Source organism: Mytilus californianus, unplaced genomic scaffold (genome assembly GCF_021869535.1).
Source record: "Mytilus californianus isolate M0D057914Y unplaced genomic scaffold, xbMytCali1.0.p SCAF_17, whole genome shotgun sequence".
NCBI classification, from domain to species: Eukaryota; Metazoa; Mollusca; class Bivalvia; order Mytilida; family Mytilidae; genus Mytilus; species Mytilus californianus.
Window position 1 is genome coordinate 12,291,548 of NW_026262659.1, and position 13,666 is coordinate 12,305,213.

The 13,666-nt window shown below is 32.7% G+C and overlaps 1 protein-coding gene across 2 annotated transcripts in view; it reads right to left on the reverse strand.

The window, feature by feature from the left end:
* Positions 1–13,666, reverse strand: part of LOC127726396 (START domain-containing protein 10-like) — a 362,489-nt gene that overhangs the window by 32,067 nt on the left and 316,756 nt on the right. Inside the window, exon 1 of one of the 2 annotated variants that reach the window (XM_052233796.1) lies at positions 6,402–6,659. The exons of the other annotated variant lie outside the window; for it this stretch is intronic. Within the exon in view, the coding sequence (XP_052089756.1) occupies positions 6,402–6,557 (156 nt within the window). The 5' untranslated portion in view covers positions 6,558–6,659. Of the gene's footprint in view, positions 1–6,401; positions 6,660–13,666 lie in introns of those variants that run through there. 2 annotated transcript variants of the gene reach the window in all.

Genomic DNA, 13,666 nt, shown 5'->3' on the forward strand with positions numbered 1-13,666 from the left:
TAGGGAACTCTTGAGACTTTGCGCAGAAACTAAATGCATAGCCTTGATAACTAATTTTTTAATTAAATTAATTCATTTTTGATTAACCATGGTAAATCAATGAGACGAGGCTATTAAGGGATAAACTTAGCTGTGATAACAAGGCTCAGTTATTAAAGGAATGTAACTTATTATATAAGACACTTGGGAATTACCGAGAAACTTGCGCAGAACCTCATTACATGCTCTGGTCATTATTTCTTACAATAAATTAAAATACATTGTAATTAAGCATGATGTATGTCTGAGCAAATGCTTTGAAGTGATATAGAGAAGCTGTGATAACACCCTTTAGTTATTACAGGCATATTTTTTCTGTAATAACATATAGGTGTACTATGCAAAATTGGCAAACTATGAACTGTTATATCTTTCAATAGTTAAGTATACATATAGACAAAAGTAATATCAATAGAACTTTTATACATTTTAACTAAACTAATGATGTATATTGTCCCTTTGAAACATGTAACATACATATGTTATCACAGTTCTTTGATTTTTTAGTCCACAATAACAAATGTATGTTATTTTTCTGTAATAACCCTATAGAGTTATATCCCTGACTGTTTGAGTTTACTGTTTTCATCATAGGTTTTTATTTTATTTTCAAAAATATTCTTAGTTTTGTTCTTAAACATGTTAAAATTCATTTTTAATCAAAGGCTTTAAAGAGTCTAATTCATTCAAGTCCCTGCAATTATAAACTTTATCTAAAAGGCCTGGGTTGAGTGAAATATTCTTTGCAAATGTATACCAAGAATATGCATCATGCCAGTCCTGCAGTTTTGATAATATAATACACAGAACAAAAAGTGATTAAATTAATAGACCCTAAAAATGCCACAATCTATAGAAGTGTACTTTATTTTTTCTGGAGACAGAAATTAGCCAAACTGAAGATAACATATTTGATAAGTAAACAATTGTTTCAAAAAGCAAGACATTTTTTTCTTTAAATAACTTCTTGTCAGAAGATTTACTTTATTTAGAAATAAGAACATATGTCATTATGATTAGCATTTTTGATGATAACTAGGTAGCCATTTGGAAAATTGAAGTCTCCAGTTTTGAGATTTGAAAAATATAAAAGATAAACAAAAATAGTGTTTTCCTATACCATATGATGATATTTGTAGTTTTGCTGAATAATAATAGACTGTACAACTTTGTTAACAAAATTTATAGTAAAAGCATTGATATTGATAATTTTAATTTGTTATGAAACAGGCTTTTTAAATAACTTGCTTCATGGTTCCTTTAAACCTATCATTTGCATGATTATAACTTATAATAAATAATACAATGTAATGTACATCATGTACAATAACTTTTTTTTTACTGAAAAATAATTATTTATGGATTCTCTGTTTTGTTTTCACATGCTAGTCAATAACTTGACTTTTTGTCATTTCTACTCAAGATTCTTACCAAGAAGCAATTAAAAGAATAAAATGCAAAAAAAAATTTAAAAAATTAAAAATTAAAAAAAATAGAAACATTAGAAAGAAAGGAAAATATATTAATATTTAAAAAATCAACAAATAATATGAATTAACAAAGACTAAAACAACATTCTAATCTATTTTTTCAAGAAAAGGTGAAATGTCAATTTTAGAATCTGAGTTACCTGTACAGGTATATTTTAATGAAACATATAAGCTGAAAACTTCAACCCTGATTGATTTCAACAGGTAACATAATTAGATAAAACATCAACCTATGTTTTTATGACCCCAATAAATGGCCAACATCCCAAGATTGAATACCCCAATAAATGGCCACCATTTGATGGTGACCATACAAGAGGGTGGACATAATTAAGTGGAAGTCACAGGTTGTACTGTATTGCATTTGTGTTTGATCACTGACCTCTTTTTAAAATTCAGGCCAGTATTTTTTATTACCCAGTATTGCCCAGTATTACCTGGTAAAACCCAGTAAAACCCGGGTTTTCCCAGTATTTCCCACTGGGCTGGGCAATACCCATAAAACCCGGGTTTTTTGCCAACCCTGCAACTCACCCCACTGCCAAATCGTCCCATTTTGGTTCACCAACTCGCCCACTTATAGAAAAGATTAAAATCTCGTTGAATTTACTCATGCTTACTGGCCCCACTTATGAAAACTGTTTAATTCTATTTTTCATAAGTGGGGCAAGTTGGCAGACATGTATTCGTCAGGATTTTACTCTTTTTCATAAGTGGGACGAGTTGGCAGGACTAAATTCAACAGGATTTCACCCTTTTTCATAAGTGGGGCGAGTTGGTTATCATGAGTTGGTAAGTTGGTAGAAAGTGGGGGGAGTTGGTGGAAAAGTGTGGTGATTTGGCAGTAGGGCGAGTTGTCTTGCTTCCCTAGTCCAAATAATTATGACGTCTTGAAAGGCTATTATACTTTTTTGCTTTGCCGCGCTGGACTATTGCTTCCACAGTTAAGATATAAAAAGAAGATGTGGTATGATTGCCAATGAGACAACTCTCCACAAGAGACCAAATGATAAATTAACAACTATAGGTCACTGTATCCCGCAATAGTGGTAAGTTGTTCATCTAAGTACATTTTTTTCTTTTTTTTTTCTGTAGACTTCGCTTTGTTTTTTCATTACCATGTATTGTCGAGCTTGGTTACTCATAATTGTTTCTCAGTCACTGAAAGTACGATGTTGTTCCATACTAAAGCTGCTGACCCTGTTTGTTTACATTCAAATTCCAATGGTGTCAAAACCATGTGATGCATTGAATTGATATACCCAATCAAATTGCTCTATTGTCAATTAGGTGATTTTTTTTAGACTAAGGCAATTATATTATTTGTTTGTGGGATATTGCTTTGAAATAGTTTCATTAAATTGGGAGTTTATTCAATAGGCAACCTCATTATTAACCATGAAATTCGACATCAATGGAATTTTATATGAATATTTACCTATGGTCAGAATATTGATCTCTTTATATTGAACCAAAATTTTCTTTTATGAAAAATATATGTATATTGTTTTTTTTTAACCTTCTGTATATATATTCCTGAACAAAAATATGGCATGAACATCGTTTTTTCCAAAGTTTTCTTTCATTTTGGATTAGGGTTTTTTTTTTCGCGGGAAATCGCGTAAGACGTAAGGTGCTTTTCATTTTGAAATTCTTAAAAATACGATTTGCTTGGCCTGTTTTGTCTGCCACTAAGATTGATGACGCTTAATGGAATGTACACAAAGAAATGGAGGCCGGAAGTGGGATTTTCTGAAGTTCTGAAATATTTTTAAGCATTCAGAAGTCAGGTTTGAAAAGGCCATTAGAAAATTGGCATTTTTGTACAATACTTTAGAATAACAATGAAAACATACCTTTAGAAATGTTTTTTTTATTTAGAAGAGTAGAAAAAACGTATTCTGCACTAACTTTGTACGCTGGTATTAGCATAGCGACGTCAATGCGGAGTTTTCCCGTTTGATTAGTACAAAACAAAGCATAGTTGCCAAGTGCATGAAGTGACATGATATTCGTGTGTAATACACTCTTTTTCAACGGTTTACACGCGAGGATTTTGTCACATGGCGTGTACACGCTTTTCACCACTTTACACGCAATTACACGCTGTTTTGATTTTTTGGTCGTTAGTGATATTGCGATTCTCTGGTTTTTTGATTACTTGACGATAAATACCGAAAATTTCGAAACAATTGTTTGGACGCCATTGATTATTTTTCTTATGGACAAACAGCAAAAGCCCTTAAGGTAAGTAGTTTGTGATTAGTTTTTACGATTTTGAAAGATTTTCTTTCTTTCAAATTCACTTCGGGGAAGTATCTACAGAAAGAGGTCGCTTTCAGGACCTGTACTGTCGTCTAAAGAGCTGATTGTTAAGCGAAAACGATGTGTAAGTACCAAGATAATTTCAAGATTTATAAATTATATTTGGGAGTTCGAGTTTAAATGATCGACGGACGAGTAAAGCATAATGTGCACCCTATGTTGCAATCATAAATACATGTGAGAGGAGAACTACAATGTAGCTATTTGATTAAGAATTTAACATGTTTAATGGTAATCAAATTATAAAATATTTTTCAGTTTCAGTTTTAAATCTGGCCAACAGATTTTCACAGGCCATGGGGATGGAAATATCACGGAACTGTTGGATCAGTTCTCATAGTACCAGCTGTCTTCTGATGAACTTCCCAGTTTTGACCAGGCAATCATGGCAATAGCAACATAGTTTGTTGGGAGCAATGCCAGAGACAATAGATGACATTTTTCAAAGCTTGATAAAGCTATTATATATATATATAGTTCAACCAAATATCAATTCTGACTGTGAGAGAGCATTTTCAATTATAAAGAAATATACACTGAATTCTGATCAGAACTTGACAATGATATATTGTGTGCCTTGTAATCAAGTAAATGTAACCAAACTGACAATTGTTTAGAATATGTGCCTAGTGGTGTTGCTTTAAAAGCAGCAAAATAGACCACTGTTGAAAACAATAAAAGTTTACAGTAGAATGTTTTTTTATATTAACAAATTTGTATAATGCAGAGCTCCAGATAAGAATTCACAAATTGGGGTTTTTACCCACCATTTTTTTATGTAATTGGGTGATAAAGTTTTTTAATTGCATTATCAATTCCAATTCACCCCTCAAGCAAATATCAAATTGGGTTTTTCACCACTAAGCTCCTTAATGTATTGGGTTTTTTCATCAACACAATATTGAATATTTAGGCATGTTATAATCACATTATATCAACCCCAGATGTGTTTCCATCTTAAATGTGTTTTTTTCTTTGTAGAATATGTGCTAGCTGTTTTATTTGGTTTATTCACTGACGAGCAATTGTACATTTAATTTGTGTCCCGTTTTAAACGTTCTGTCAGTTTTGTATTTTCTCAAAACTTATGTAAACTGCAACTGGTGTCACTAGTTGGACAGGAACTAATTGCCTTTCTAGATCCCATATGATCACCCTACAGTTTAATTATAGTTGGGGTAGGTGTGGCTAAGTGTTTAGATTTTTGTGTAATATATGTGAAATTTAGGTGCTGTAAGAAAGTTTTGCCAGTTCTTTCACCTATTTGCCATATCTACTTTTTAATAAAAATAAAAAGTAGTTTCCAGATTTAAGATATACCCCAAAACCTTGAGGTTTATAGGGTGGTTTATAATGACGGAGACCACATTCAACTTAAATTTACAAATAATTCTGCAACATCAAGTAAATAAATGACAATGTTATACTGCACTTGCCAATAAGACAACTATCTTAAGCATCTAGAACAATTAGACCAAAACAAAGAAAGTGTCAAGCTACATTGACGTAAAAACGGATATGTGTATTCACTCAAAAAAATAATATATAAATGTTTTCGTTTAATTCAATTTACCTAAATCTGGGTTAAGTTGTCCCTTATCAGAACTTTTGGTTTCCGATGCTTTCAAACTACATATCATGTCATAATTGATTTAGCCTTTCACTTTTTCCAACTGATTTCGTTTTAGACGAAACCCCGTGTTTATCGCTTTAGCAATGTTCTCGTTATGGTACGCAAACGCGCCCGTGCGTTCAATGGCCGCTTCCTAAAATCACTAGCTGAGTCTTGTTATCATCATAACTTTCCCTCAGCTATCAAAAAGAAACCGAAAACATGCTTCTTTTCAATATTTTTACCGTTTTAATTCATTGTATGTTATGATAAATCCCGAGCAATTCGACAAAATATGACAGCATGTCACACGCTAATTGGATAAACGCAGAGAAGATCGAAATGTTTTCATAAACACGTGTACATTTTGAGCAACGGAAAATTCCAACAGGGACCCATTACAGCTACTTGATGCAGGGCTCTATTTTTAGAACGAAAGGACATTTCCAATTATAAATATTATAAAAATAGATTTACGCGACGACTGTAATCAAGTAAGGTTAAATAACGCAAACGATAGCGAATAAAAGCGTTAAGAACCCATGTTTTTGGCATATAATTGGGTTTTCCTTTGAATTAATTGGGTTATTGAACCCACAATGGGCAATTGCATTGGGTTTTTAATTATTTTTATTGCGTGATCACGCAAATACGCAGCTTATCTGGAGCTCTGATAATGTGAAAATATCTGCATCTATGTCGTGCGTTTTCACACGCTTTTTGACATGTCATGTTATGACATGATTTCTCATTGTCAGAGGTTGGCAAGTATGAAACAAAGTCCAAACGAACCAACAAGATGACCGATTATAGACAACGGTAGGAAACGTAACTAACTAACAATTAAAATCTCAGTCAGTTCTAATATCAAATTAACAATTTGCTGTCTTATTCATATTCATTAACTTAGAAACATTTTCAATAATTTTTGTTACCTTGAACATTTTAAAATCTGAAACGTCATTTATTTTTGTATGTACAGATGTGTTCCGTTTATTGTATTCTTGTTTCCATCCCTCAGTTTCAACACATAGTTCAATGAATCGTTTAAAGTCACTATCTTCTGCTACTTTAACTTCCCCGGACTGCATTTTCTTGCTTTTTCTCGAAATTGTCAATGAAATTACAAACCAAATCTTCTATTTTGATAACAACCACCTGTTTGTTGGTGACTTGTCACTTTTTACCGTAAATTTTAAATCCAATTATCTGGTAGCCATCTCCTAATTATTTACCCCATGAAAAAGCAAGCTAAGCAGGGCATTGGCTGTATAAATAAACCAGAAGTCGTAAAATAAGAAGCAGGTAACAAATTCGTCCTCATTTCGTTCGACCCGGATTTATTTGTATGCCATTTGTATGTTTGCGTGTTTCATCGGTAACAAATGTACAAACAATTTCTTTTTAGATGGACAAACATAGATTACACAGTGGCTGTTTTAAATCAAAGTTCAAAGAATGTATATCTATTTATTTCAAAAGTTTCCAAACATGAGAAGAATGCTAGTCGTTTCGTAACCTGGTCGTTTCGTACCTGGTCGATTCGTAACTCTTCTTTCTTCTTTAGGTACAGAAAACCATCAACATTTTGAAAATTACTTTCCGGCGCATGCCTGAGTGAGGTTGCTTAAAAAAAAAAGTTAATTTCAATTTCTCTTTTATTTATTAAACTTTACAATTTTTATTGAACTTTTAATTTTTTACATTTTTATAATATATATTTTTAAAATTAAGATAAAAACAGTAGGCACATTTAGTTTAAGTGAGGAAATGTTTTAAGGAGTACTTCATGGGTAAGTGCATCCTTAAAGTTGTCTGTAGAGGGTTTGTTTGAAATTCCGGGTGGTAATTTATTCCAATCTTTGATTGTTTGGCCGAAGAATGAGAATTTAAAACTGTCTTTGTTGCATTGGAGTTGTCTGTATGTTTGTTGATGGGTAGATCGTTTTGGACTGGCTTTCTATGAGAATAAAACATAACTAGGTTGGTTTGTAACTGAGACGTTTCGTACCTCGTGTAATTATATATCATCAAGTTATATGGTTATAAAGTGTGTCTCTATTAGTTTTGTCACAGTCTCTTGAAGTGTTTATCTCTCAGTCAAAATTGTCTATATCATTGAAGCCAAAATAAATTTCTTGAGTTTTGTTCTTGTTATTTATATTTAAAAATGATCAAAGAGGAGCGAAAGATACAAGAGGGACAGTCAAACTCATAGATCGAAAATAAACTGACAACGCCATGGCTCAGTAAAAATGAAAAAAGATCAACAGACAAATAAAAGTACACAAGACACAACATAGAAAACTAAAGACTAAGCAACACGAACACCACCAAAAACTGGGGGTGATCTCAGGTGCATCTTAGTAATAATAATAATATTGTGATAATTTTTTTAAATTTAAAATTCTTGGCTAATTGGTGATTACGTAAGTTTAGAAATCTTCTTCTATATTTCCATATATTTTCATAAATTTCAAGAATATATACCATATAAATATCTGAAGAAATTTATTCAACTTCAATGCCCTGAATATTTTTTTTTAAAGTAGGGCGAACGGACTCTATCGGCAAACGAACTCAGGGCGAACGGACCTAGGGCGAACATGTTATCAGGGCGAACGGACCTGATACCTATAGCTAGCTAATAACAACTAGGACCAACGCCAAGTCGGTCTAAGACAACTCGGACAAAAATAAGTCGGACCCAAGCAACTCGGACCAACTTAGAGACAACTCGGAACTGATGTTAAGACAACTCCGACCACTTTTAACACTCAGACCAGTTTGATTGACACTTTTGCCTTTTGAAAGCACAAGTTTGAATGATTACTCGTATCTGTTCATGCGACTGGTTTTTTAGTAAATGTATTTTAAAGCCAAATTAAAAGGGCAATAGCTGTCAAAATTATATTCACCGATTTGACTCATATTCTCATATTTGATTTATAACATATTTAAACACATATCCAACTTATAATAAGTCTTAGATATACAGATAACAGTGCATATACTAGATAATATATTTATCAATATTTCTTGTGCATTTTTAATAGTCTAGACACCATACAATTAACTATCAAGATAACCCCAAAAACTACCGACGGTCACATAACACGATATAAACATAAACATAAATACAAGTTTGAGCTTTCTAAAAAGCTAAGGACTGATTCGCTCTATCATACTTTCAGGTAATATGTTTGCATGTGGTTGCTGATTTAGTATTGGAAATGTGGTATTTTTAGATATTGAATGATATAAAATGGATGTCATAAACTTGGAATATCAATTTGTTCACTTTGCTTGTTGAAATTTAAGACATTTACAAATAAACACGACTCTGAAAGAGTGACGAAAGATACCAGAGGGACAGTCAAACTCATAGATCGAAAACAAACTGACAACGTCATGGCCAAAAATAAAAAGACAAACAGACAAATAATAGTACAGATGACACAACATAGAAAACTAAAGACTAAGCAACACGAACCCCACCAAAAACTGGGGGTGATCTCAGGTGCTCCGGAAGGGTAAGCAGATCCTGCTCCACATGTGGCACCCGTCGTGTTGCTTATGTTATTACAAATCCGGTAAATAGTATAATTCGGTAAGTCACATTCGTGAAAAGGGAAGGGTATTGTAGTTACGACATAAGGAACATATCCGATATCATCTGTGAAACGGTTATTCCATAACGGTCAACCAACTCGTGATGGCGTCCGTAAAATTTACGAAGGGATGACTTCAACTTCACCATTTGGAACTCTTGGTTTAATAGCTTCCTTGTGAGCAGCAATCCTCTATCAAGGAAATCATGATAGGAAACACAAGCCCGGGAATATCGTATCAATTGGGAGAAATATACTCCGTATTTGAAGGTGTGCCTCTCTGGAGGTGTATCTAGATTTGCAGAAGTTATAAAATACAGATAATGCATTTTTGTAAACATCGTATAGGAACATTGTTTAGTAAAACAAATCGTGCATATTGCAGATTAACAAAGCAAATAAACACGTATTAATAATTGATATTTCAATATTGAATTTCAGTGTGCAATATATGCATAATAAAACGAACATGAATTAATGACAGTTGATCGGAACTGAAATACACATAGTTAATTTTCTGGCATTTGATGTCTTATCCTTAGACGAGAAAAGTATGTAATTCTTTATCTCATTTAAGCCAATAGCTGTACAGCCGCATCATAAAGCAACCAATCAGAATCTATATGTGATAAGTAATTGTTTCAAGATGGCGTGTATGTCGACTGGAACTAATAGCTCCGCACCGTGATGCGAAGCAATAAATAGACATGGTCCTCGTGCAAATGGATATTTCTATGTCTATTTGATTTCATGTTTTAGGTTAAAAAATAAGTTTATTTTCGATTTTACCTGTATACGAATGATTTTTTGTGTGGATCGAATCAGTCAATCAAATGATTTACCTTTGTTTCACTTTCAATGTAGGGGTTGAATTGAAGTTCACATGAGGATAAATTGGTGATAAATGAAAAGCGGAAAAAGTACAAGTACACGAATGAAATTTATAAACACATAAATTATATAGTGTTTTATTGTTTTATGTAACAAATATAAGGAGGAATTTATGATCATAATCACCATGTGAAATTATGTGTTAATAAACAACACTTAAATTTATAAAGGCAACAGCAGTATACCGCTCTTCGAAAGTCATAAATCGATTGACAGAAAACAAATCCGGTTTACAAACTAAAACCGAGTGAAACACATCAGCTATAAGAGGAAAACGACGAAACAACAGAAACACTGAAGTGCAACAAAAAACAAACGACAATGCAACACACACAGAAACGAACTATAAGATAACAACTGCCATTTTCCAGACTTGGTAAAGGACATTTTAAGAAAAAAATGGTGTGTTGAACCTGGTTTTGTGGCTAGCCAAAACCTAGCGCTTTTATGGCAATGTTAAATATATATGGTTCTGAAATATGGCGTCCCACAGGGTTCCGTGCTAAAACCGAGACTTTACTCAATGTTTTCGTACCCGATTAGTGAAATCTGTAAGAAGCATGGCATGGCATACCACTGTTATGCGGATGATACGCAAATTTACCAATTCATTTAACCATTAGATAATTGGGATGACATTACCGAGCGCCTAGAAGCTTGTTTGGAAGATATCAAAACTTGGATGTGTACAAATATGTTAAAGTTAAACAAGAACAAGACCGAATTGATTGTGTTTGCTCCAAAACACAAAGTCAAAAGTCTTAGTAAGTTACAACTGAATTTTGATTGAACTATACTAAGTGAATCTACCTGTGTTCGAAATCTCGGAGTTTTTCTCGATCAAACCATCAGCATGCAGCAACAGACCAATGCAATTACCAAATCCTGTTTCCATCAGATTCGTATTAAACATAGGACGAATTCGATCATATATAACGGAGGACGCTTGCAAAACCCTTGTATGCTCTCCTGTTACGTCGCGACTTGATTATAGTAATGCTTTAATGTATGGTGTGAATGCCTCGAGTCTATCCAAACTTCAACGTGTTCAGAAAACAGTTGCCAGGCTAGTAACCCGCAAAAAGAAGTTTGAACATATAACTCCAACACTTATGACTCTTCATTGGCTACGGTACCATTTAAATTCCGATGTCAGTACAAACTGTTGCTTTTTGAATACAAAACAGTAGTCAGCATTCAGCAATTTTAGAAATATTTAGTTAAGATAACAATTAAGTATTCAAATTTTTACTTATTCATTAATAATTCTTGTAATTCATTTTTAACCAAGTTTTTAGAGCCTTAACTTTTTATAGTTGATTTGATGTTGTATGCTTTTAAACATATTTTGATCTATTTTTAACTCTGTAGTTTCGTGTATGTACGAACTTGTGTACTTTTGTTTTAACATGCAAAGCGCTTAGAGTAATTGTAGTGTTATATAATGCGCTATAAAAATGCCTTGTAATAATAATAATAATAATTAAAAACCAATTGTTCAGAGAACAATTGAAGGTCTTTCCACCAGAAAGGAGCTATTTTGATATGAAAATATTAAAATTTGGTTTTGAATGTCTATTCCAGCGTCAAAATACAGCTTATTGTACGGTGATTCCAAAAATATATGGTTTCTACACAAAAATATATAAATTAGGGTAATTTTTTTTTACTTCCGGTTTGAAAAATGTCACTTCCGGTATTTTTTGATAATTTACTTGACACAGATTCCAAAAATCATTGGTTCTATATACTTTTACATTAATTTAGTACAAAAAAATAGCTACTTCCGGTTTACAAAAGGTCACTTCCGGTTGTCTTTTTCAAGGTCACATTGCTTGCAACCTAATGCAAAAAGTCCCATGTCCTTATCATGTACACATATGAGGTTAAAGCAAAGGTCAAAATCTAGAACGTTAAATTTACCTATGACCTTGAGTTCAATTTCAAGGTCATCAACCAAGGACCTCAACTCAAAAGACTCTAGGCCTCTACTTTATATTGTTAATGAGTTATATATTACCATACAACTAATATTAGATATAAAAGGGGGGAAAACTCCCATTAAATGTCTCCATACCCTTTCAACTCAAATTTATGTGTTACGACATGTCGCAACTAACAATTCTGTAAAAAAAATTGTCAATATCTTATAAGATTTCTGAAAATTAGTGATAACAAGCCAAAATCAAAATTTTTAACATGACCTTGACCTTTGACCTTGACCTCATTTTTATTTTTATGGACCAAGGACCTCAAATCAAAAGACCCTAGGCCTCTATCACTTATGGTTTTCCAGTTACAAATACATTTCACATATATCAAATACAAAAGGGGAAATAACTCTCATATGGAGTCTTCGTAAAGCTTCGGTCTAAATAAAACCTAACATCCTGAGGATATAATGAGCAATTTGGAAAAATAAATTTGTCGAATAACTAAGCGACAACTTTTGAAACAAAAATACACCACAAGAAAAAAATTAGGCGGAGAAAAAAAAAAAAAATTGAACGTCAAATTAAACTTTGACCTTGACCCCAATTTAAAGGTCATGAAACAAGGGCCTCAAATCAAGACCCTAGGTCTCATTTCTATAAGATGAATAAGTTATATCAACATACATGTAATTTTGAATATAAAAGGGGAGAAAACTCCCATTAAATGTCTCCGTACCCTTTCAACTCAAATTTACGTGTTACGACATGTCGCAACTAACAATTCTGTAAAAAAATTTGTCAATATCGTATAAGATTTCTGAAAATTAGTGATAACAAGCCAAAATCAAAATTTTTAACATGACCTTGACCTTTGACCTTGACCTCATTTTCATTTTTATGGACCAAGGACCTCAAATCAAAAGACCCTAGGCCTCTATCACTTATGGTTTTCCAGTTACAAATACATTTCACATATATCAAATACAAAAGGGGAAATAACTCTCATATGGAGTCTTCGTAAAGCTTCGGTCTAAATAAAACCTAACATCCTGAGGATATAACGAGCAATTTGGAAAAATAAATTTGTCGCTTTCTTTTACGGTTGCGGAGGAGATCTCATAACAAGAAAAACAGTGTTTGGGGAGATAACTCTTACAAAGAAAAGTGTTCGGTTAAACAGGGTCAGTTTCAAAAGCGTATATACTGTATGATATCATATACCAAAAAACTAAGCGACATCTTTTGAAACAAAAATACACCGCAAGAAAAAAATTAGGCGGAAGAAAAAAAAAATAATCAGAAGAAAACCAATAGGTCTTTCCACGGAAAAGTGGAAAGACCTAATAATAATAATAATAGATATAACACTAAAATGACAACATTACATGACAGGATATGTACAGTACAAATATATGCAAGAACATTCAGGACAGAGAAATACACAAATAAACAGTTAATTTCAACATGCTAACCACAGAATAAAAACAAACACGTAAAACAACCTAGGACAGCACACAAAAACAGCACAACAGAACCACGAACTTTCTGTCATACGACTGGATCAATGCAACAGAAGTGACGTCACAGGTAAATTTATAAACATTTATAATATCATATTAAAATGCATTAGCATCATTCTCATTATTACTTTCATAATTCAAAATGGCTTAATTGTGATTGTGAGTTTGTAATTCCTGTGTTTGTCTTTATCTCAGGGTCGTCAAGTTGGTTACTTATTCCTTTTTTTTCTTACCTAACGATATC